We start from the raw sequence: 26,658 nt of genomic DNA, 5'->3' as shown, positions 1-26,658 counted from the left end.
TACAAGTTTGGACAGGGTTTATTTGAAGAGGAAAATTACACATACACTTCTAGTGCATACATACATGGCATATAAAAAATAACAATTGAGAAACATTGAGAGAGTTCCAAAAGGAAACCAAAACATCCACACACATGAATATTCAGCACCAATAAAGAAATCATCCAAGTGCATCTGGTGTGTCTGGATTGTTTCTTTAATTTAAAGTTTTCTGTTACTGTATTACATATCGGGAGACAGTGGGGTCTCACAATATGTCCGAAGTAGCAGAACCGGTAAAAGACATGCTAGCAAAAAATCTCCTTTAATTTAGCACTTCAGTATGTCTGTGAGCCATTTTCAGTTTATTTATTCACCGATCATAATTAAATGTTGATCGTGTAGATCATAATTCATGTGATCAATAAAGTGTTGAGTTTTGAAACATTTACAGATCTTAAAGGGTGTATTTTTTTGGTGATCTCTAAAAGCCTATCTCTAAAAGCCTATTTCTCCCTATTTCAAGTCTCAAAAATGATTAAAAATGTGTTTAACATGATTTTAAAAACAACAAAGCCATTTGTTTCATAATATTACTGGTGTTACTGTGTCAAACTCAAATAGGAAATCCCAGGCAATTACATAAGGATGCTGCAGTCAGATTTAAATAAGAAAATCAATCCTGATATGTGACACTGTAAACATGGCATTTATATTGGTTCACATTAATGGGCAGTACGGTACTACATTACTTGACCATAAACACTCTCAGTAAATCTAAGAATGAACAGCTATCGATAACACTTGGCAACACAACACAAGTCTACCACACAGGGACACACCACTGTTACCACACTCGCCTTGTCATGTGGTCAAACCAAAGGCTGAAACAATAGGAAAAAATAAACCAATATGAACATACACAGTTTCTGGCTGAATCATAAGCTGTGGCCTTAACAAGATTCGATCTAGCACTTTAACTTGCTTTTGAATCATCCACAAGTCAACAGTCATTTGAAAGAAAATAAATTATGGATTATTATACACACTGAAAACACAAAAGCGATACAGAGGCTGCGATATAGAAGCATCATTTTTAATGTGTTATTTGAACACCACAACAGATGTACAGCTTAACAAATGAGGAGGCAGGGTAGTTACTGTACATAAGTGCAATTCCAAAGATAAAACACTGAGGTAAACACATAGTCATGTGCCCAAATCATTTAAAAATGTGGCAAAATATACGATGATATACATTGTCCCATGTCCATTAGCTGCGGTCTTATTACTGTAATGTTTGTTCAAAATTCCTGCCAAATGTACACATCTTTTAAAGGAGTATTCCAGACTTTTTACAACCCAATAGAATAGCACATATATGAACAGTTTGTGCAACTGACAATAGATTCAACATTTCTCTGTATCGAGAAAACAAACAAAAAAAAAACCTGTTTTGGCGAAACTCTAAAGGCAGATGTTGGAGCATCAGTAACGGTTCACGCCTCTTGTTTTTTTTTACTGTTTTCTTAGTAGAGGGAAATGACTGAAAGTACTCATAACATTCTTGTCCATGAGAATTTCATAAAACTGGATGTAAATCAGGTTGGAAAAATGTCTTAAGTATTCCTTTAACTGTTGCATATCACAGTGCACTGTTCGGAATAAAGATAGTGATATAAAGTGAAGTAGACAGGATCGGAGGAGGACTTGTTTTGCACCTTTACCAAATCAACTATATGACACCAAAACCAGAGTAATTCAATGCTAGTGTAATTCATCAAAACCCACATGTCTCACACAGGATCTACAAACCACAGATACCTTGTTTTTCGTTTTCCTTCTAAATAACCCCCTGCCCGTTTTTTTTTTTTTTTTTTACACTATTATTTTTCTTTTAACTTCCTGAAATCATTAACATGGACATTTAATTATGCTAGTAGCAAAGTGACAAGGGTTAAATACATTTTGGTCGATGTGAATTCATCAGATATTATTAGTGTTTAGTTTCCACTTTAGTTATTCGGTGGTTCCAAAAATAGCTGCAGCTGACGTTACCATATGCCACTGGATCGACCACCAGGAGGAGCCAGGATCCTTTGGGAAGATCTCTTTGGAAGGTCGTCATCAATCTGGACACCTGGCAAAACACAAAGCTCCTGTAAGCTGTAAGACCATGATGTGTTTGTGTGACTTACAGTTCACTAGCATGGTGGTGCTTCATCTGGTGTTGATAATTTTATGATGACAACAGCTCTGTCAAGTTGTGCCATGCCTTAATAATATGATATGGTTAAGCTTCTCTAAGGAGATATTTGTTTAATATTTATAGAATGTGTGTCAGCGCTTTGTAAGCTACAGCACTTTGTAACGGTTCTCACCCCATGAGAGAAATCATAAAGATGCCTTTTGGTTTCTGGGTAATGCAACAGGCTATATATTTTTATTAACTTCAAGAGAGAGAAAATAAGATGGGATGTGGGAAAGACTGTTTGTAGCTGCTATAATAAAAGTCGTAACAGGGGGTAAATTGCATCATGGACATTTAATGTAACTATAAGTGTTTAATAAATATAAGAGAGTTTAAGAGATTAAAGGAATAAAGCACTGCTGTTATGTAAGGAGTTTCATAAAATGGAAGTCATAAAATATATTCATAAAATATAATTATCCAGATAACCACAGTATAAGTGCATGATTGATTCCTGTCCTTGGTGTCCCGTCTTCTTTTTCATCTTCATCTGACGAACTTTAATACTTTACGTCACAACCTATATAGGACAGTGGTGGCTCAAGTTAAGGCTTTGGGTTGTTTAAAACCACAAGTTATGAAATGCTGTACAGCGCTGATGCCTTTTAAAATAATGAAATGTAATTTTAGTTTTTATACATACACAAGTATACAGTAAAAGTGTGACAATCAGTTGACTCAGCTATACTTTATGTAATATTCTGAGATTTTTGGCTGATACATTTTTCTAAGCATGTTATTAAGCGTAAATTTAGCGGTTTACATTTTTTTTAGAATCTAGATTTTTCGTGAGACGTTAAATTTTGCATTTGTGCCTCTTTTTTTTACCCCTGGCTAATCTTAGTCAGCCAGCATATTTTTTTCTTACAAGTGATTATATAATGTTACTTCTAACATTAAAATTTGCTGAAAAATGTATATTGAATATGATTTTTTTTTTTACAGACCCTCTAATGAAGAAGTCATAAAATAAAATAATCTAAGACTAAGTTTGTATAAAAAAATAAATGAGGGTGACTTTGTTTCAGACAAGCGCACAGCAGTGCATACGGATAAATGTATAGGAATGTGCCGGGAAAGCAGGCTGTAGTACCAGATAAGCTGAAGCTGGACTCATGCAGGTCTCTCACTCCACCGTGACGTGTGCAGGGTCGTGGTGCCATGTCCCCAGATGACGGAGCTGCCTCCTTTTTCCCTGTGTTCTGCACGGCAGCCACTTCTCCTGTGTAGGGAGCACGGTCCACTCCCTTCAGAACCTGGCACTAAAGGGGAAAGGGAAAGGGAGCACAAACTTTTAGTCATTTTAATGCTCTACCTGTTCCTCACTTCCAGTAGCACACACACAAATACACACACACACGGCTTAAGAATTAAACAAACACAAGCTGTTTCTGATGTATTTTTATTTGATATACGGTATTACTTACGTATAAGATTCTATAATTTAACATTAATGTTGCAGCTCTTGAAAACAGAAGTGTGAGAATGAACTGGGACTTTACCAGAACGATCTGGTTAGAAAATGACTAGTAACAGGAAGACACTTAATAATTATGTTGGTAAGGTACGGAATGGAAAAACCAATAACTTCAAAATGTATAATCTACATTACTCACTCACTCACACTTCACACAATGAAGCAGAGTCACTGATTTTAATGACAAGCAGATCATTAATGAAACAGAGTAATGAACCCCAGTGAACTAAATGGCACAGATGATGGCATACCTTGTCCCGCTGCACCATCTTCTTGTAGAGAAAGTCTGGGAAGGTTCGGAGAGGGTAGAACTTTCCAGAACCCTCAGCACAGGTGAAGATGTCGTTTTCGTAGACGACGCGGCCACGGCTGATGGTGACCAGTGGCACACCATGACAGCGCAGACCTTCATACAGATTCACATCACCTCCCTGCCACTGAGTGGTCACAGAGATGGTTCTATCCAAAGACAATACACATCACATGTCATCACAGAGCTACATTTTTGGTACATGAGGTGACAACAGACGCTCAGGTGTAGCTACCATTAATATGTTACCCAAAGAACTTAGTTAAGCAATTTATTGCACACTCTGACCTACAGTGTAATCACTGAGCTGGGCCTTATTATGTTGTACCTGGTTGCATCGGGGTCCCAGACTACCACATCAGCATCAGCTCCTGGGATGATCCTGCCTTTCCTGGGGTACAGGTTGTAGATCTTTGCTGCATTAGAGCTTGTGACAGCAACAAACCGATTTTCATCCATCTTTCCTCCAACCTGGAAGAGGACAATATATTTCTCTTTTATGGCTTTCTCTTTGGATTCTAAAGAATCTTTTTTTTGATGTGATCAGGGTTTAAGACTTGACAGATCTGATATGTTTTTGGATTGTCTTAGGTCAAACTGAGCCATTTTATATAGTTCACGTAAAACGTTTAAGCAGTTGTACTGTATAAGCAGCTGCTCTATCAACAACCTTATTTTTTTCTCTTCCTAGAAGTTAATAAGACACAGAAAAAAAGAACAGCTCATGTAAAGCAAAATATACCACAACGTAATAAAGCACAGAGAAGTTAAAAGGCTTTACCTCTGAAACAAAGCACAGACACTGGAGTCTCATTCTGTAAATGTTTGATAAACATTCTAACAGAAAGCTTCACGACACCAATAATCTTGCACTGCGTTTATTTGGTAAGCAGTAACCCGTAAGAAAGAATCTAAACACTAAAATCCATTCATGCATCGTAGACAAATCCCAGTTATTATTTTGTTACTTGATAACTTATTTGAATGTCTGTATCTCAGTATATGACTGTAATTTATCAGAATCGAGACTTCAGCAGTGCCGTGTAGGCAGTAGTATTTGACAAAAGACCTTAGAATATCCCTTGAAATCATTGCTAGTAACAGAGATACGCATTTAGATAAGCAGTGGTTTTTCAGTCAATAATAAGTTATTAGTTGTGTAGATGATATAAAAATGGAGCATGCAGGACATACAGTATCTCACAGAAGTGAATACACCCCTCACATTTTTGTAAATATTTTATTTATTTATTTTATTTTATTACTTATTATATTATATTAACATAACGTATTATTGATTGAAAAACCATTGCATATCTAAATGCGTATCTCTGTTACTAGCAATGATTTCAAGGGGTATTCTAAGGTCCTTTGTCAAATACTACTGCTTACATGGCACTGCTGAAATCTCTATTCTGATAAATCACAGTCATATACTGAGAATTCATATGTATTGTTCAGATACAGACATTCAACTAAGTTATCAAGTAACAAAATAATAACTGTGATTTGTCTACAAGATGCTGATATAATTTAAACCAATGCATGAATGGATTTTAGTGTTTAGATAGATTCTTTCTTACGGGTTACTGCTTACCAAATAAATGCAGTGCAAGATTATTGGTGTCGTGAAGCTTTCTGTTAGAATGTTTATCAAACATTTACAGAATGAGACTGCAGTGTCTGTGCTTTGTTTCAGAGGTAAAACCTTTTAACTTCTCTGTGCTTTATTACGTTGTGGTATATTTTGCTTTACATGATATACCACGTTATGTCGTAACATAAATGATAACAGGAACTTGTTTTGCAATCGTTCACATGAACTACAACATAGAAGGGTAATGCGATTTTATTATTATTAATAATAGCAGGCGGGGGGCACGGTGGCTTAGTGGTTAGCACGTTCGCCTCACACCTCCAGGGTCGGGGTTCGATTCCCGCCTCCACCTTGTGTGTGTGGAGTTTGCATGTTCTCCCCGTGCCTCGGGGGTTTCCTCCGGGTACTCCGGTTTCCTCCCCCGGTCCAAAGACATGCATGGTAGGTTGATTGGCATCTCTGGAAAATTGTCCCTAGTGTGTGATTGCGTGAGTGAATGAGTGTGTGTGCCCTGCGATGGGTTGGCACTCCATCCAGGGTGTATCCTGCCTTGATGCCCGATGACGCCTGAGATAGGCACAGGCTCCCCGTGACCCGAGGTAGTTCGGATAAGCGGTAGAAGATGAATGAATGAATAATAATAGCAGGCTATACTTTTATATAGCCTGCTATTATTAATAATAATAAAAGAATAAATATCTGCAAATATCTGCATGTCATGTTTTATCCTTTTTTATTTAACACAATAATAAAAGATTGTGCTTTACAAATTATTATTTAATTTACGTCAGTCAGATCAAACTTACCACTCCTTTCTCCCAGATGACACTCATGCGGTCTTGCACTCCGGGCACTCCATGAGGGATCTTAGTGAAGTCGTCTTTGCCCATGGCTTTCTGCTTGGTGTTGAATGGACGGTGGTCTGACGTCACCACGTTCAGAGTGTCACTACAGCAGGAAAAACAATCGTGTGTCAGATTCTGAGGATATGTCCTGTGTACAGGGTGAACGAAATCTCCTGTGTGTGTAAACAGTCACAAAACCCACCTTCCCAGCAGGCTGAGCAAGAAGTTGGGTGTGTTGGGGTCCAGCCTCAAGGGAGGAACAGTGACATATGCAGCAGCATGAACCCAGTCCTGGTGGTAGTACTGCAGCCCGTTTATAACAGCATGGGCAGTGGTGGTTTCCCCATGCACCACTTTACCTACACACACACACCAGAAATGCATTATTATACTGTAACTAGCCTAGCATGATGAATGTCTACTATGTGATATATGACAGCTTCTTTTTCAAGAAAGCACAAACAACCCCACAGGTGGGTGGTGCCTGGAGGGACAAAAGCTACATACGGTGTAATTGGATACAGACAACGCTGTGCCCTTACCGTGCATCTTCCCTGAGGCCAAAACATCTCCTGCTGACATGCTGGCTATGTTAACCAGATATATAGGACAGTGAGCCTGAGGAGGAAGAGGAGGAGGAAGATAATTAAATAATAATAACCATAATCAATGCCATTCTCAAGTATTTCTCTAAACAAGTGCTGCTAACATCAAGATTTTACTATGTGTGAGTTATTTGAAGCCATATCTAAAGTTCTACTTCCTAACAGTCTAGACAGGGATAGCTGTGAATCTCAGAGTGCATACTAACAGAAAAGTCATCAAACATGATGGTGTCACAATTAAGCAGCCTATAAAGGATATGAAGTATCGTGCTTGGCATCTTTCTCTTACTTGTCTTGTTGAGCATATTTAAGAAGTGAAGGATGCTAATTATGTCACAGTAATACATCATCTATTGTGCAGTACTTTTTCCCAGGCAAGTAACTGGGCTTTCCACATTATACAGTACCAATTTCATTCATGCACTTTCAAGGACACTCTGATAAAAAAGCACTTATCCTCACTGCACTGGCAGAAGCGTTTGGGCTGAAATCAATGCCTCCAGAAAAAAACACCTCACTAGACCTCACTGGTGTTACTGTGTAATAAAGCTTTGCATATAAATCTCAGCTGCAAAACGCCTAAATATAAAAATATCACCAATAGCATTGGTTTGCAAAGTTTGGATTGTAACCTTGTTTTCATCATGTTTAGCTCTATGCTCTATGTTCATTTTTCACAGGTCAGCTAGAATGCATAAAGTATTGTGCTGTCTTCTTTAAAAATGGACTTCTCCCAGAAACATATCACTCTCATTAATATTTAATGTGGACACAAGACATTTAAGTGCACACGGATCCCTGAACAGGCACCTATGAAAGTATTAAAAAACTGAGTCTGCACTCCATTATCCACTCTAAAAAATGGTTTATAGATTGTTAGAAAAACACTTACATGCACTTTAATGCAAAAAGATTCCAGATAGAATAAATTTCTAAATCTTTGGTCCAGTGACTGCTCTAGTAACAAGTCCTAGTCACAAAAGAAAAACTAAAATACCTAGATTTTATTGGATATAAATACATTTTTGAGGTTAAATTGATACATTCCTCAAACAGTAAAACATATAATTTCAATATGTAATATATTATATATATCTCACTCTCACTCACTCATTTTCTACCGCTTATCCGAACTACTATCTCAGGCGTCATTGGGCATCAAGGCAGGATACACCCTGGACGGAGTGCCAACCCATCACAGGGCACACACACACTCTCATTCACTCACACAATCACAGACTACGGACAATTTTCCAGAGATGCCAATCAACCTACCATGCATGTCTTTGGACCGGGGGAGGAAACCGGAGTACCCGGAGGAAACCCCCGAGGGACGGGGAGAACATGCAAACTCCACACACACAAGGTGGAGGCAGGAATCGAACCCCCAACCCTGGAGGTGTGAGGCGAACGTGCTAACCACTAAGCGACCGTGCCCCTATTATACTGTATATATCAAAATTAATAAAATATTAAGCTGCAACAGTATTACTAATCAATCTAATTACCCTTCACACCAGAGATGGGGGATACGAGTCATATGACTTGACTCGAGTCAGACTTAAGTCGCATATTTGAGACTTGAGACTTGCTTGACAAATATTAAAAAAAGACTCGACTTGACTTTGACTTGACATTCATGACTTGAGACTTACTTGTGACTTGCACATGTGAGACTTACTCCCACCTCTGCTTCACACAGTATATTAAAGATATTACAGATAGTATTTATGTATAATAATGCTTGGCTGATAATGCTAAGCTGCATTGGGCCCAAAAACCAAATGGTACTTTTACTGGATATACATGGGCTCAAATAAAAACATGAAAACTAGAAACATGAAAAAAAATTAAATGTCATATCAAGCAAAATAAAATGTTAATTCAGCACTGTGAACAATACACATGAATTCTTTTTCAACCGACATAAAATCTTTACACATGTACAGTATTCGCTGCATGGTGCTGGAAATGTAATACAGGAAAAAGGCTCCACTTTGGGCATGTTTGCAGTGAACTGAAGCCGATTTTAAAAATAGCCCAATTGCCTGGCAATACTGCGCAAGTTGTTGGCACTGTTTGAAGCAGGACAGTAGAGCAAACAGTGTCCAATATGTTCTCATTACAGCAGAAAGGATTTGTAAAATAGTTTTAAGGATGGGTTAGTGATTGTAGCTCTTCTTAATTCTACAGTTGTATATAATTGAACAAATTCCAACCACATCATGCTTGTTTTTTTTTTTATTTTATTTTCATACTTATCAGATTATTATGAGATCTGTCAAGTATAAATGTGTAAATCGAATTAATTTCAAGACAAGAGGAAACGCAATGTGATCGAAGCATAGTGTGTATTACTCACTCTGTTGGCAATGGTGATCGCTCTGTGCACTGCCTCTGCCTCCAGCTGTGAACAGAAGATAATCCAGTGTCAATAAGACATATGAACATCACTGCTGTAACCCAAAGAGCCAGAGATGCAGAACCCAACGTTCACGATGACTAGAAAAAAGTCGGTCGTATCACTTGTAGTTAGTCTGATGAGGGTGTCATGACTGCTACCTTAGTTACTTTTGGCTGTGCACTGTCTAGTGCAGGGGTGTCAAACTCAGGCCCGCGGGAGATTATCTGTTCCCGAATATAAAGGGCAGACCTGTTTGTCTTGTGTGCGGAGCTAACGTGTCTGTAACGAAAGAATATAACCTAAGAAGACACTATAAAACGAAACATTATGAGAAGTATAAGGACCTGGACGTAAAGCAGAAGCTCCAGAAGGCGGAGGAGATGAAAAAAAGTCTAATTTCCCGCCAGACTATGTTCATGAAAGCAAAATCAAAAAGTGAAGCTGCTGTAAAGGCGAGCTTTATTATGGCAGCAGAGATTGCAAAATCTGCCCGACCCTTTAATGAGGGAGAGTTTGTCAAAAAGTGCATGGTCAAAGTTTGTGAAATGAACACCACTGATGTGTCTTTTATTTCAAATTTAATTTCTTATGTGTTTGTAATATCAAGCTCTGGTTGTTCCAAATCCTGTGTTCAAGCAAAACTAAAGTTTGTTTCCATATGAAAAAGGATGAACATTACATATCAGTTGCAGGTAATTTTTCAATAAATATTCAGTTTGTCCCGTGACTTTATCTCAGTTTTATATTTTGGCCCACTGTGAATTTGAGTTTGACACCCCTGGTCTAGTGATTCGATAAGAAACCACATTAGCTAAACGTAGCTTCTACAACTGACTAAATGCAAATTAAATAACACAATCCTGTCCAATATCCTCATCAGATGTACCAACAATCTTTGATAAGTCCTTTCTAGCCTTCCTAGCCTTTGTGTCTATCAGACACAAAACAATACAACCGTAATTGCCCCGGCTTTGGCTACGCGCGTTTGTTTATGTTCTGTGTTTATGTTTTAGAAAAAAATAATAATTTATTATATTTGTGAAATACTTCAAACTGAAATGATAGAAATGTTTGTTGTTTATGTTCAAATAAATGATACTATATTATGCTGAACAAAATTATAAATGCAACACTTTTGATTTTGCCCCATTTTTCATGAGCTGAACTCAAAGATCTGACTATTTCTATGTACACAAAAGGCCTATTTCTCTCAAATATTGTTCACAAATCTGTCTAAATCTGTGTTAGTGTGCACTTCTTCTTTGCCTCACAGGTGTGGCATATAAAGATTGTGATTAGACAGCATGATTATTGCACAGGTGCGCCTAAATAAAAGGCCATTCTAAAATGTGCAGTTTTTATCACACAGCACAATGCCACAGATGCTGCAAGTTTTGAGGGAGCGTTCAATTGGCATGATGACTGCAGGAATGTCCACCAGAGCTGTTGCCCATGAATTGAATGTTCATTTCTCTTCCATAAGCCGTCTCCAGAGAATTTGTCAGTACATCCAACCGGCCTCACAACGCGCAGACTATGTGTAACCACACTAGCTCAGGACCTCCACATACAGCATCTTCACCTCCAAGATCGTCTGAAACCAGCGAACTGGAGAGCTGCTGCAACAGTTGGTTTGTATAACCAAAGAATTTCTGCCAAACTGTCAGAAACCGTCTCAGGGAAGCTCATCTGCGTGCTCGTCGTCCTCATCGGGGTCTCAAACTAACTGCAGTTCGTCGTCGTAACTGACTTGAGTGGAGAAACGCTCACATTCAATGGCGTCATGGATGAATCCCAATTTTCATTGGGCAGATGGCAGACAGCGCGTATAGCATCATGTGGGTGATCGGTTTGCTGATGTCAACGTTGTGGATCGAGTAGCCCATGGTGGCGGTGGGGTTATGGTATGGGCAGGCGCATGTTATGGACAACAAACACAGGTGCATTTTATTGATGGCATTTTGAATGCACAGAGATACTGTGAATCTGAGGCCCATTGTTGTGCCATTCATCCACGACCATCACCTCATGTTACAGCATGATAATGCACAGCCCCATGTTGCAAGGATCTGTACACAATTCCTGGAATCTAAAAACATCCCAGTTCTTGAATGGCCAGCATACTCACCGGACATATCACCCATTGAGCATGTTTGGGATGAGCGTATATGACAACGTGTTCCAGTTACTGGCAATATCCAGCAACTTCGCACAGCCATTGAAGAGGAGTGGACCAACATTCCACAGGCCACAATCAACAACCTGATCAACTCTATGCAAAGGAGATGTGTTGCACTGTGTGAGGCAAATGGTGGTCACACCAGCTACTGACTGGTTTTCGGACCCCCACGGACCCTCCGTACAATAAAACTGCTCATTTTAGAGTGGCCTTTTATTGTGGCCAGCCTAAGGCACACCTGTGTAATATTCATGCTGTCTAATCAGCATCTTGATATGCCAGACCTGTGAGTGCTCACTAACACAGATTTAGACAGATTTGTGAACAATATTTGAGAGAAATAGAGCTTTTGTGTACATAGAAAAAGTCTTAGATCTTTGAGTTCAGCTCATGAAAAATGGGAGCAAAAACAAAAGTGTTTTTAATTCTGTTCAGTGTATATATAATACGCTTTGAATTGGCTGTGTGTTATTGTCTATTTTAGGTTCTATCACTTGCTTTTAGGTTCCTTTTAAAAGTGTAGGACTGTTCTATAGAATCAGTCAAGCCAATTGGTTGATTTTTTTCGCTAGGCAGTGTTATGCCTAATTTGCCTAGAATTTATAAATTCTTAGCCGAAATGTCACACTCTTGCTATGTCACAAAAATCACGTCCCCATGTCGCCTGTCGCTTTGTCTGCCAAACTTTGACATAAAACTGTGTTTGGACCATTAATGTCACACCTCTTCAGGCCTGCTGATCTCGATGCCTTCTGGTCCACTGATGCCCAGATCCAACGCTTCTTTGGCACCCTTGAAAGAAAAAATGGTCTGTACAGTTACCAGGACAGGTGAAAATAATCGAATAAAATTCAGAAAGATAATAAAGTATCCCGACCTCAGCCACCAGCTCTCCATTCTCAGCGTGTACCCGGGCTATGGCTCCGATATCTTTACACTGCTGCAGGGCCTGGAACAGCTCGCTGTCCCTCAGCATGTACAAGTCCTTGTAAGCCATGTACATCTGGAAGGAGTTCACTCCTTTTTCTCTCACCAGTGTCTCCATCTGTGTCTTCACCTGCACAGGATTTGTTATAAAATGCATTACTGGTATATACAGTACATTGTTATTAAAAACAGGTTCACAATTCCCTGATTAAAAACAAAAAAAGGCACAATTTCCACACTGAGCTCTCTCGTAGTTTAGTGCTTATATATGTAAAAACATATCAGTTATATATTTCACACTGTAGGGGTCAAAAACATAAAATTAAGGCCCTTCTTCAGCTTGTTGATGTCACAGTATGTAATGACTGCAGAGGTTATCTCTGTGTGTGTGTGTGTGTGTGTGTGTGTGTGTGTGTGTGTGTGTGTGTGCGTGTGTGAACGTAAGAGAAAATCTGTACCTTGGGACTCCACCAGGTCACAGCAACATGAAGAGCGTAGTCACAGCAGGTCTTGGCATCAGCATGAGCTCGACATTTCTCATAGGCATCCAGCAAAGATTCGTTCTTCTCAGGCAGCACGTGGCCGAACACCATGGTCGTGCCTCCAGCCAGAGCAGCCTGAAGATCAACACACATTGGCCTTTATTAATCAAAGATAAGGAAAGTTAACTCTGTTCATGCACAAATACGCATGCTTTCCCATGCTTTTCATTGTTTCCATTCTGATTTATCAACTGTGTTTCAATCCCTGCCCATTGTGTTGGCATATAACAGTTTCATGAACCAGACATAGGTTTATTCACATGTCATTAATATACACTTGTTTCTACACAACTAAATAGAGATAAATAAAGGACACACTTTTTATAAAACACAAATTGGTCACATATTTAAAATATGTTTGTAATTATGCAAATGACCGTAAGCGTTAACTGACTATTTTTAGCCAACGTCAATTACCAGACCTCACTCACTGAATAAGAATTTGTACAACCCAATTAAATTTAGTCCCGTTATAAAGAAAGACACCCTCACTTTGCTACAGCAGATGCCAGAAGAAACCCACATGGATAGAACCTGCTCCACACAGACAAAAGGCCAAGCTCTTAATTGAACCCTGGGGTCTGGACCCTAGTCCAAGGTCCCTAGTAGCTCATTGTTTAAGATGCTGAACTACTGCCCTGAAGGCTGTGAGTTTAAACCCCAAGACAGACAAGCTGCCACTGCTGGGCTCTTGAGAAAGATCCTTAACCCTTACCTGCTCAGTTATATAAACCTCTACATAAAATTCAAGGGTGGCAATGCTCGAGTCTTAGTAAACATAGATAGAAAACCATCCAAACCATTTTTCACAAGCCATTATAATCCAATAAAAATATATTTTCCACTGCAAAAAGAAAATACTTTTAAAACAGTTTGAGTATATTAAACAGTTGACCACTCTGGAGATGTCCCCTAAATGCACATGTATGTTTAGCTGTACAGAAGAACGTGCATGCAGCTTTTAAGGCTAGTTCTGTGCCTCTGTTTCACTAGAGTTCAAGGGAAGATCCAAGGGAAAAACAAATAAGGCTACAGTAATGCACTGATTTCAGCTTGTGGCTTTTCAATAACTGCTTCAAGACAGGCAGTCAATCGATGTTCTGCATGAAATAAAAAAGCCTGGAGCCTTTCCAAGGTGACTCGGGGCACAGGGCAGGTCCAAGCTCTCACAGACTCTTCATGCACTACAGACAATTTAGAAATGCCAATCAAGCCACAATGCATGCCGTTGGACTGTCAGAGGAAAGTCCAAAGCACAGGGAGAAAATGCAAATTCAGTGTACACAGAATGAAGGCAGATGAGTTACAGTTTTTTAGTGCAACACTCGCCAGCCACTTTATACACCTGCTCATTTATCATGCAGCATCAGGTCAAATACTTAAATATAAAAATATCAAACAAACAAAAAAAAACTGGACAGTTGAAGATTGGAAAGTGAGATTAGAAAGCCCAGTACAGTCTCAGCAAGCCTGGTCTTCTGGTCTTCTGCTGTTGCAACGTTTTGTTATGTTTTTCTGCTCACTGCAGCTGTAAATAGTGATTATTTGATTTACTGTAGACTTCCTCTCAGCTCAAACCAGTCTGGTCATTCTCCCCAACAAGCCATTTCCATCTGCAGAACTCAAGCTTACTAGATGGGTTTTTTTTTTTGCACCATTTTGTGCAAAAAGAAATCCCAGGCGATAAGCAGTTTCTGAAATACACAAACCAGCCTGTCTCTCACCAACATTCATGTCAAGAGATCACATGTTTTCCCCATTCTGATGTTTGAAATAAAAATTAACTGAAGCTTTACATTTTACCTACATTTACAGCAGTATGATGAATTGCACTGGTTATTAAATAAAAGTTTTAAAGGTATGTTAATGTTTTTTCTTTGTTTAAGAAAGACCATTTTTATCTTGCGTACAAATATACATATACAAAAGTTGTTACTTATAACCTAACATTCGAATCCTAAATTCATTTATTAATTTGCTCATTGAGGGCACGGTGGCTTAGTGGTTAGCACGTTCGCCTCACACCTCCAGGGTTCGATTCCCGCCTCCGCCTTGTGTGTGTGGAGTTTGCATGTTCTCCCCGTGCCTCGGGGGTTTCCTCCGGGTTCTCCGGTTTCCTCCCCCGGTCCAAAGACATGCATGGTAGGTTGACTGGCATCTCTGGAAAAATTCCGTAGTGTGTGATTGCGTGAGTGAATGAGAGAGTGTGTGTGTGTGCCATGCGATGGGTTGGCACTCCGTCCAGGGTGTATCCTGCCTTGATGCATAATGATGCCTGAGATAGGCACAGGCTCCCTGTGACCGTGAATAGTTCGGATAAGCGGTAGAAAATGAATGAATGAAAGAATGAATGAATGAATGAATGAATGAATTTACAGAGCGACGTACAAAAGTGCTTAAGTCTCTGTCGCTGAATACATTAACTACATACTTAAGATACCATGAGTTTAAAACATTGTTCAAAGGTTCTGCAGTGTTTTTTTTTGTTTTGTTTTTTGTAACAAACAGGGAAAGAGGTGCTTAGTTGAATTGTTTCATGAATAAGTAGGTCTTCAACCGTCGTTTGAAAATAGCCAGAACAGAAAAGAGTCTTGTAGTATATATATATATATATATATATATATATATATATATATATATATATATATATATATATACATATATATGGAAACAGTCGAGCAGTGCTGGTAGATCAGAGGGTGCGGGGTGCAGTGCGAGGAATGATGAGGGCTTTGAGATAAGTGATGAGGGCTTTGAGGTAATTACTAATTGGCATCACTATGATATTCAGATTTAAAATATAAGTCTAATAATTTTTTATTCGATAAGACAGGTTAATAAATGATTAATAGACCACGAAAAGGCACCACGAAAACATTAGCTACTGCACTTATTTCTGAATCCCTGTTCAGATATGAAATGGTATGAAACATAAGAGAAATGAGCTATGCCATAATTCTTCATTACATGAAGAATCTTCTTCCATCTGTCAGTTGGCACAGGGGAATGGACCAGTGTCCCCTGAAAGGGGCGTGGAAATGAGCACCATTGTCTCTCTGTACAATGGTGCGAGTGAAAGGCATTTGCAGCAGTCTTTGCAGCAGCTCCTGTCGTATCTATGGAAACAGAATCTGATCTGCATTTGTGTCTGTGCTTGGCCAAGATCATGGCAGTAATGTGGACCGTGTGGGGGGATTACCACTTGTGTCGCCAGTGTCTAACAAGCACAGTTCAGATAACAACTGATTCATTTGTCATCTTAAACACGACAGTGTTCTCAGGAGTAAGTGTGTTTGTGTGTGTGTGTGTGTGTGTGTGTGTGTGTGTGTGTGTGTGTGTGTGTGTGCGCATTTGGATGTGTGTGAATCATCCCTACTCTTGCCTTTCAGTGCTTGCTAACGAAACCACGGGATTAGGTTGGATGGTGCAGCTTGCTATGATGTCACACTGTGGAGCTGCATGTCTACCGCCACAATGTGGCTTTAAAATACAACCGAGATGCACAATATTATAAAACAAAACAAATCTGAACACATTACATCACAGAGTGAAATCCAGGCTCTAGACTTTTTGTTGCTTTTGGATCAATAAAATTCATTTCATGCCTTTCTGAGTGTCAGCTTCTAGCTATATCCTTCCAGTAATTTGAGAGCCACGGCCGCACCATGCCACTCAAGAATAAAAGCTCACAGGGCTTTTAGAGGAGAAAGACCCAGCAGATGGTTGGCCTCTCTGTGTGTGGAGGCCAAAAAAATCTATCCACATTTTACTTTCGCCCCAGACATTCATCCACCAAGACATCGGATACAATTTCACAACACGGTCAGTTACGAGGAATTGGCTTCAATGAACGCGCAGGCATCTGCATGTAAAATTTCTTAGCTATAGAAAGGGACGACAGCCAGGGATGTAGTAAAGCAATAACGATTCATGCCTAGGAATTGAAGATACTTGCAAGTAATAACTACTTTATGATTACACCTTTTATGCCTATAAATTAAGAATTTAAATTAATTTATGTAATAATAATAATAATAATAATAATAATAATAATAATAATAATAATAATAATGTATAGTATAAAGATAAATTTATGCTTTCCAAATCCACAGGCATATCTAAGTACACACATTTCTATTTTCCATAAATAAATACATATAATATAAAATAAAATAAAAAAAAGAAGGAATAAACCATCTTGAGATTATTTTTGTTGGGCTGTTGCACACCATATTGTAAGACCAACACACCATGTTGTATTTTAATCCCTAATTTTTTATGTAGAAAATAAACACATTGTACCTTGGTGCCACTGTAGAAATCATCGGCAGTGGAGGCGTTCATGAAACTCTCCTGCAGGTGAACGCTTGTGTCGATGCCCCCCGGAAGCACCAGTTTGCCTGTGGCATCTATCACCTTGGCACCACCTGGGATCATCAGCTCTTTGCCCACTTGCTGAATGATGCCATTCTCAATGTACACATCTGCTTCCTGGGTAAAGTCATCATTCACCACTTTTCCTCCCTTTATGAGGATGCGCAGTGTCGCTGGGCCAGCAGACATGATTCCACCTGTAAGAGAGCAGGAGAGATCAACTATCTTTTGACTTAAATGGGTGGAATTTTGTTTTTCTACTGAATAAGCTCGTCAGTTTCTCTTTTTCTCAAAAATACCAAAATGAGCAAAAGGACTCAATGTAAACGAGTACAAGAACATTATCCAATGAATACTATTAACGAGTTTGAAAGGCAATTTTCCAAATTCCAGCATTCCTGGACAGTGAGACTTGCCTTAGAAAGATCTTAGAAAAACTCTATATAAAATATAAAAACCAGGATTAAATCCACATGGTATAATCTCAGTTTGGATTTTTAATCATTGCGATAACCACTGGCTTGGCCAAGCACTGCAGCAAAGCCATATTATATGACTGTGTATATAAATCAGTGGAATTACTACATATAATGCTATTTATTGCTAATGATGTCACCCACAGGCACAATAATAAACAAATCCCATCAACTGGCAGCTCAAACAGCAGAGTCAGCCCTTATAAAGAAATCATGATGCATTGAGTCAGGGCGGTTCTGACCCAGATAGTACAGTGTCAAGTGAAGGGGTGTGGCAAAGCAGAGAAACCAAGGACCTTTTGATTCTATTCAGCTGTGTAAGCCATAGTGCAAGCAGGATGAAGTCATGGAAAGAGGGTACATCCCCTAACACCCCCCACCACCACCACCACCACCACCAAAAAGCCCTCTCTATGGCCCTGATTGGGTGGGTGGTGGGTATTCAAGGGAGCGGGTAGAGATGGGTGTATCCTTCTGTCTCTGTCTGAACTATATTAAGCAAGCAGAAGCAGTACAATACACATGCTACCTCCATGTCCTCTCCAAAGACCTTAGAGAGAAATTAGTCACACATTTGTTCCTCGCCACAGCTCATGCAGGCAAATTTTTCCCATGACCCACTTCTGATTCCAGCTTATTCTATGCAATACTATAGAAGCTCTTGTCAACACACACACACTTCAGGAACACAGCATAGAAGGGGCTTATAGGCTGCCTTCACTAACTAACTGCAACAGCAACAATGTGGAAAAAATGAACACATCTATAAATACTTTGTGTAACAATCATGTATTGAGCGTGCCATGTTTCCTTACTGACGCATTTTAATCTGTGGTTAAATCTTTATGTATGTTTTGTTTGCATTAAAATGTTCTATTTCCATGATGTGGCAAAGATTTGTTTTTCCTCCAGATGGCAGGGAGAAATCAGAATGAGCTCTGTGCTGTGCAGTGTGTGTGTGTGTGTGTGTGTGTGTGTATATATATGTATGTGTGTGTGTGTTTGTGTATGTATATGTATGTGTGTGTATATGTATGTGTGTGTTTGTGTATGTATGTGTGTATATGTATGTGTGTGTGCGCGTGTGTGTGTTTGTGTGTGTCTGTGTGTGTGTGTCTGCATTCCACATGGATGTTATGGAGCCCATCTCACACACAAAGAGGATGGCCAAGCCCTTTCTCTAGCGGAGAAACGGATGACAGGACGCTTAACACACATCCTTATAAACGAATGTATTTGTATTACACAACAGATAAGAACAAAGCGTCCATTTTTATGAGTAACATTAAATCAGGACGTCCACATCGACTGGATGGAGCTTCATCAATCATGTTTACAGCTCTGTCATTCCTGAGGTAAAACTAAACACTGCTACGTTTAAGTCCAAACATTTCTGATTAACATTAAGGACAAATCGAGTGAGTAAATGCTGTCACAGCCGGACTGAGGGCGGATCTCCGGATGGAGACGGATATGAGTGTAGAAATGAACCAAGCCCTGAAAACAGGCTCGAGCCTTGGAGCTGTCACTCATCATCACCTAGGCAACGGCTTAGCGGCAGCAACAGCGGTAGATTTCATACTAATTCCATAAATGTAAGATGTATACTTAATCAGTATACGGCTTACCTCTTTTGTTATATTCCAAAATAAAAGCAGTGTTTCAGTGGAGTGTGACGACAGCGCTGGGTGACACCCGCAGGCAGACGCAGGCAGATGCTCCGGCTGCTACAGCTTGGAAAACCTTACGTCCGCAGCATCCACACAGCGCGAGCCATTAGCCGACCAATCACAAAGCAGACGTACAAAGATGGATGTACCAGCGGCCAATCAAAGTGCAGACAGGGAGTGGCCTGACACCCTCGGTATATACCATTGTGTCATATCTCAAAGGGGGATGGGTTTTAATTCGTGCGTCTAACAGAGCTCAGGTTTAGCTCTTTTAAAACAATAAATAATAAAAACTACTTTAAAAAACGGCAATATTAATCATTAATGTTTATTTGTTACAGAAGTCGCTGATATCGGAATCAAATAGAAAACTGAAAGATGACTTGAACCCAGAACTGGACGTCTCTAAGCGCTAATGTTAAAATGACACCTGTAGTTACCTCAGCTGCTTTAATCATTTATCTGCATTAATATTTATACAAACCCATATTTAGACTTCACATTTTCATGTATTTAATAAATGGTTCTCGTCTTCAAGAAATGATTAGAGGAAAAAAATAAAATATTTAACACTTTACAAATATTTAATCATAATAATTATAGAATTCATATAAATTTAAACAAAACAAAAATATGAATTTAAAAGATTTAACATTACATTATTTCTTACTTATACCGAACAACACAAACTCAAAGTGTTTTTACTTTGATACCAACAATGAATTTTAAACACATTAATGAATGACATATTAAATATATAAATAAGAGTAAATACAAACACATTTAAATATATCTAATATTACTCTTGAATTTTTGTATTAAATTAATCTTTATATTTTTCTTTACAATAACCTTTTGTTCTATGTTTATGTTCTGTTAAGCTGCTTTGAGACAATGTCAATTGTTAAAAGTGCTATACAAATAAATTTGAAGAGAATAGAATTGAACATATTATGAATTTTAACAATTTATAGTTAAATTATGTGTTGTGGAACTCTTTATGTTCAAAAGACAAAAAACTGCAGCTTGTCATGTTATCATGAAATAAAATTAGTATTAAAATAAAAAATTTGTATAAAATGAGTATGGATTAGTAGCCCAACCCCTTAACCACTAGGCTACCACATGCCCTCATGCCCCATACAATTTGTTGATAGTGAAAGCAGTTCTGTATCTATCATTTTAGGTAAAGTAAAGTAAAGGAAGTTTTATTCGTCGTACACAATACATCAAAACGTACTTGACAATGCTCAGGCAGTAACAAGGACATCTAAACATGAAAGTACATAGGAACTTATTAAGAATGAAGATGAATATATTGCATATGGTATAAAAATTGGAGTACATGCTGATAGATTGTTCTCTTTTATTTACTTGGTTGCATTTAACATTCTTTTTATCAATGTTCTCGTTCCATATGTCTGAGAAAACATACAGTTATTTAAAGAAACTTGTGAGAATTATTGTTAAAAGATAAGGTGTTAATTTTTGGAGTGGAAAAATGTGAATAATTATTATTAGTTGCTTTATACAATAATTGACATATAGCAATAATTCTAATGTTGAGAATAAATTATTAAAATGAGTAAATTATTAACTAGTAAATTTCTGGCATCCAAGATTTTTCTCTCTTTGGTTTTTCAGTAAAACTCGCAATAAACATACACTACATACAGAAAACATACCAAAAGCAAGAGACTTGCCTTGTTAACCATGTTGGTCTTCTTTTGAAATAGTTCATGTAAAAAAAAAGTACTGTAAGAACCCTGCATGTTAAATACCTTTTTGTTGCAGCTCTAGTCGAATACTCAAGTTAAAGTTAAAGCCAAACATATCTCTGTAACATTTGAGGTACATGGAAAGTTTGTGTAAATTTGAGTTTCTTCCAAGCCATTTCTCCAAATATAAGCTCTTGGAAGGCCTGAGGTTTTGAAAAGGCAACCAGCAAAAAATCTTAAACTGTTTTGTTTAAAGAACGCTGGCAACCCTGCAATAACAAGAATATAGAATGGAAACTCTACTGAGCTTTAGTGTCTCCTGAGTGGGCTGTAAATGAACAACGTGACTATTTCAGGAAAAAAAAATTCTGCTGTTAGACGTGGTAAAAACTCAGACAAGTGAGAAATAACAGAAGCTGCTTTTTGCACAAAAAAACAATACATTTATTCAAGTGTTCTCCAGCACAAGTATATAAGGAGCCTTTTTTCTTAGTTCTGGGCACAAAACAGAAGAGGGAGGGAGTAGAGGTGGATAATGACTGCTACATCTGCTGTACGAGCTGATCTCAAAATGAGAGAAGGCATGAAAACAGTTATGACACAGAAGAGGTCACACTAATTAACAGTGTCACTGAGGAAAGAAAATATACAGTGATCTCCAGAATTATTGGCACTATTCATGAAAATGAGCAAAAATTTATATATAAAAAGAATGATGTGCAATATTTTGAGCTTAAACATACAGATATATAAGTACATTTGTATAGTAGTGCAATTTTTTCTTTAAAAAAATGCCAGTTTCAAAATGATCAGCACCCTTACAGTGAATATTTTCTGTTGCCTGTCCTGGTGAGAATAACAACATTGTGACTGTTTCTGTAATGTCTGACAAGATTGGAGATACCTGGTACCCCATGCAGAAAGTTTTAAGGGTTTTTGTAGGGTTCAAAACCGAGAGTGGTCACTGCAAAACCCTGATTTTGTAAAGTTGTCAGTTAGAAAGTTAACTGTTGAAAGGTTGATCTATAAACAGGTCTGAACCTCTTCGCAACCAGGATTACAAATATCCTGATTCTCGATGAAGATAGAATTCATGATGATGCCAGTCTTTGCGAGATCCACAGACCAACCTGATCAAAAAAACTGCCCCAGTGAATCATTGATCCAAATAAAGGTTTCTTATTATATATCTTATTATATATACAACACACAATGACAACGTTAGTGTAATGGTGGCTTCTTTCTTGCAACACGTCCACCACAGCCTGTTGTTTTGAAGACATATTTTAACACTTAAAACTGGGCAAACACAAGAAAAACTAAACTAATAGGCTATTTTAAAGCGGATCTTTGGGTATTTTTTTCACGATACTCCTGCATTGTTTTGGACTGGTTATGCTCATGGGTCAAATCTTAGCAAATGTTCAACAGTTTCAGATGTGTAAAACCTTTGCCACCAGCTGTGCTTAAAGCTATTTTTTAACTGCTTGTGTATTATATGCATATCTGATTAGTCAAACAACCATCTGTCGCTAGTGTCTTTCAGAAAAACAAGACAAGACACAACAGGACAAGGTAAGAGTATAGTTCCTTGTGACTGGGATCAAATGAAAAATAAAGTAAGTTTTTGAAGAGTTTGTTTGCATTTATTAAAACATTCCTTGGATCTGTCAATAATTGTATAATGGTGGTGCATATTTTTATGGGAATTTCTTTTATTTAAAAAAATATTTCCAATGCGATTTTTTTTGCTAGATCAAAGATAAATAGCTATATTGGTTACGTGGAAAAATTGGGTGAAATGTCATTTTTGCTCATATTTAAAAAAAAAAGTGCCAGTAATTTAGAAGGACACTGAATATAGTGAGGATATACAGGAAATAGTTACAAAGAGGCCACCAAAGCCAAAAATATATAAAATAAACACTGATCTTAATTAATTAAAAAAAATGGAGGGCTGAATATATGCCACGGAATGTAGGACTTAAAAACAACGTTGCCTGGATAATAAGCAAGTACATGTTAACAGCAAGATCGATTGATTACAATTCTTTTCTTACTTCCCAATATGAGTACATGATTTTCCCACAGATAAGCACCAACTACAGCAAGATCTATTCTAAAACAATATAAGAATCTTTTCTTTTTTTTTTCAAGTACAAAGTTAAAATGCCTTTGTTAATATATTTATATGAGAGAGTAAAATAATAGTGCTTTTCCAATACTAAAAGAAACATAAAAACAGTCATTGTCGAGACAAGTTTGTCCAAATAATACATCGTTTTCAATTCGATAAAATGTTTAGCACCTTTGGAAACACCTACAATCCCCCCTTTTAGTATTTATAAAAGAATTAAATGCAAATGAAAGAGACTGTTTTGTATGTAGGGCTGTGCAGTAAGACAGAAGTGTCCATCTACTGTTTAAAATCATTCGTTTGCTTTCCCTGTTCAAGGCATGACATACAAATCTGAAAATAAGTCCTCCCACCCCACTGCTCCATAGCTTATGTCAATTTGTAGGGTCGAAGTTATGTTAATTACCCCACTCTTTGCAATGTGAGACTTTTGATTCCATGATATATATTAGCACAGAATTATATTTGTACATCTCATAGGTAATTTAAAAAAAAACAAAAAAAACAACACATCAACAAACATATTCTATGTACAAAATGTACAAAAAAATATGGGCATAGATATCATTTAGAACATATGTGAGGAGAAACTAATGAAAATGAACAAAAATTGAAGTATTTATGCAGAATAATGCCTTAAAAAAATGTTTCAATTATGTCTTTTGACAGTCGGCCAATTTCCAAATCTGTACTAAGCAGAATAATTTAAATGCACACAGACTTTTCCTATTATTCTAAACAAATTCACAAACTTACTGATAATACAGGGTTATGATAAAATAAGTTCAGCAAAGTTCATACAAGATGTTAACCTTGTCTTGATTTTGACTAATATTTAAAAAATGGTCACTGCGATGGTTCTGGGATAGGCTCCGGATTGACCGTGCCCCTGACCAGGATAAAACGGTGGCTTCGATGGAGGAACTAAACATCACTATTGACATCACGAAAGAAGCATTTAGTTAAGCGCTAGGAAAGCGATGAGCTGACTGAATATCTAGAGAAAATACGTACTGTACGGCTCATATACGCACTACACTGAGAGCGGACTGTAACTTTCCTAATGTGGATTATTACGAAATATCACTGTAGCAGATGAGGATGTGGGAAAGGGTGGCTCTTTTTTTTTCATTTAGCCTATTCACCAGAGTGATGGGTGAATTTCCCCCATCCTACGAACCCATTCTTTCACATCTATTGGCACAGCCCTACTGTACAGAAATAAAAAAAGAACTACCTCATATATAATGCTAAGAGCATTTCACATCATAGAACATAACAAATAAAAAAAAAAAAGATTCACAAGAGTCAAGAAGAAATAGTCAAAAATATCAACGAAAATAAAAAGAAGTATACATATACAAAAGTGCTTGATATTGTTGGTAACACAGCACAAAAAAATTAGCTATAAAAAGGTAGAAGAACATTGTGAAGCCGCACCATTGTTAAAAGTGTTGCACCTGACTGAGGATAGCCTGCGAGAGGCACTGTAGAGAGCAGTTCAGCAGGCCAGGAGCAAAACCCAACACCGCCCTCCCTGCAACCGCCACGCACGCTAAGAGTTGTACAGTAATGATTCGATTCCGGTCTGTGTGACGCTAGGAACAAAAAAAAGTAGCTCAACACAGCCTTCAATCTCAAGGTAGAGAGGAGAAAAACAAAAACATCACGGCCCATGTGTCAGGCCAGCAGGTTTTGTGTGTGCACAAATGCAGAAAACTGACCTCAGTGACTGCAAGGCTGAGGTTTACATAGAGCACCAGTAAAGTATTGTAAAAAAAAGGCTGTAAAAGATACAAAATGAGATGTGGCAGACCTGGCTTGACAAACCTTGTTTTAGAGTCACTTTTTTTTTAAACCCGGCTAATGGTCTTAAAGGTGACCACATCTAGTCTGAAGTAGTAGCACCACATGAGTTGCAATGTTTTTCACCACCTTGAAGCACCATATTGTCACCTATTACAGTAGTACCTTTTATTACCATTGTGTATAGAAACCATAAACAAAGAGGTATTTGTGACGTGGTGTTTTGGATTCTTTAAGACAGAGCTCCCCTGACATGGAAGAGAAAGACACCATTTATTTTTCTTTTTTTGCTCTCACCAAAGGCTCAGTTGCTCAGAAGAAAAGAAAAGGCGAGCTTTCAAGCAGCCCGTTCTACCTGTATCCCAACCTAGCCCGATTTACTGAAAAGTCCCTAACTCAGAGTTTCTGTAACTTACGTTGGTGAAATGAACTATCTACTTTTCTTTCCGCCTGCTTTTTTTCCCATGCTTTGTCTCTCAATGCCTTGATAGGAGGCCCCATCTCAAGTATAGCTTGCACATATAAATCAATTCAAATTCTGGATAACACTGCTAAAAAGTAAAATTAACATAAAAACAATTAAATAGAATAAAAAAAGAGTCAAATATTTAAAAAAAAAAAAAAAAGAAATACCATGAAATACCTACTTTGATGTTTAGGTTGTAAATAATATACAAGGTTCTTGTTATTTCATACACCAGTTTGGGATTCTCGACTCTTCACTGCGCTGACATTCACACACAGGCAAAATACTCTTTGAGTGGTGCAAACAGGTGGCGGATGACCGGGACACTCCACGAGCGACCTAGAAGCCTCTGTCTCGCCAACCGACTCATGTTGGACACGTCTGTGTAGTGGACAGGAAAGCCAAACACCCTGAATGACAAGAATTCAAGAGAGAGAACGACTGGAATGAGGCTTCAGTTCTTCCCAGTGAAAGGCTGTGGCATGCAATCGTGAACTTTCTGGAAGTTTCTGCAGAAAGCTTTGTTGAACTTTGAGCTCAGTGTTAGTTTAACAAAATTAATCTAAATCTAATTTAATCAGTGACCTTAACACGAGTCTTGGTAACACAAATCAGCCCAACTGATTATCAATGTGTCAACAGAATTGTTCTTAATTTTGTAATAACATTTTCTATATTTAATCATGCATCAAATATACTTCTTAACTGGCAAATAAACGTCATTAAATAATTACAAAAACCTAGACATCTGTACACTACCTACTTGCAAGCACCCTTCATATGTTCTTCAGAGTCATTTGATGACGATCGTTATACCGCAGCTCAGCTGCATTCTCAAATTTGATTGGTCAGAAGCCGTACAAAGTTTAAAATAATACCTCGGACGATATTTCTA

General features: G+C 38.0%; 2 protein-coding genes across 7 annotated transcripts in view; both read right to left on the bottom strand.

The window, feature by feature from the left end:
- On the bottom strand, positions 1-26,075 carry dpysl5a (dihydropyrimidinase like 5a). Of its 2 annotated transcripts, none has more exons than XM_060880009.1 (13): positions 25,945-26,075; positions 17,419-17,687; positions 13,033-13,191; positions 12,525-12,704; positions 12,371-12,439; positions 9,427-9,471; positions 7,002-7,077; positions 6,662-6,818; positions 6,421-6,562; positions 4,346-4,488; positions 3,959-4,166; positions 3,324-3,492; positions 1-2,119 (listed from the first exon to the last, which is right to left on the bottom strand). In XM_060880009.1, the coding sequence occupies exons 2-13, from the start codon at positions 17,677-17,679 to the stop codon at positions 2,034-2,036; spliced, it is 1,695 nt and encodes a 564-aa protein (XP_060735992.1). In that variant the 5' UTR covers positions 17,680-17,687; positions 25,945-26,075; the 3' UTR covers positions 1-2,033. The 2 variants fall into 2 exon arrangements, with proteins under 2 accessions (XP_060735992.1, XP_060735991.1); XM_060880008.1 differs by lacking the exon at positions 25,945-26,075 and adding an exon at positions 19,595-19,749.
- The window catches only part of dnmt3ab (DNA (cytosine-5-)-methyltransferase 3 alpha b), a 44,998-nt gene continuing 40,114 nt past the window's right edge, over positions 21,775-26,658 (bottom strand). For all 5 annotated transcript variants that reach the window (XM_060880003.1, XM_060880004.1, XM_060880005.1 and 2 more), the window contains one exon: positions 21,775-26,173. In XM_060880003.1, coding sequence (XP_060735986.1) covers positions 26,032-26,173 — 142 coding nt within the window. In that variant the 3' untranslated portion in view covers positions 21,775-26,031. The remainder of the gene's footprint in view (positions 26,174-26,658) is intronic.

Source organism: Tachysurus vachellii, chromosome 10, assembly GCF_030014155.1.
Source record: "Tachysurus vachellii isolate PV-2020 chromosome 10, HZAU_Pvac_v1, whole genome shotgun sequence".
Taxonomy (NCBI): Eukaryota; Metazoa; Chordata; class Actinopteri; order Siluriformes; family Bagridae; genus Tachysurus; species Tachysurus vachellii.
This window is presented reverse-complemented; position numbering and strand designations above follow the sequence as displayed.

Excerpts from the sequence above, each read along its gene's own strand:
- dpysl5a (XM_060880009.1), bottom strand. The coding sequence starts at position 17,679 with ATGTCTGCTGGCCCAGCGACACTGCGCATCCTCATAAAGGGAGGAAAA. Across the intron at positions 13,192-17,418 it reads ATTTCTACAGTGGCACCAAG|GCTGCTCTGGCTGGAGGCAC; the intron begins GTACAATGTGTT and ends GTTGATCTTCAG. Across the intron at positions 4,167-4,345 it reads TGGGACCCCGATGCAACCAG|AACCATCTCTGTGACCACTC; the intron begins GTACAACATAAT and ends GTCTTTGGATAG.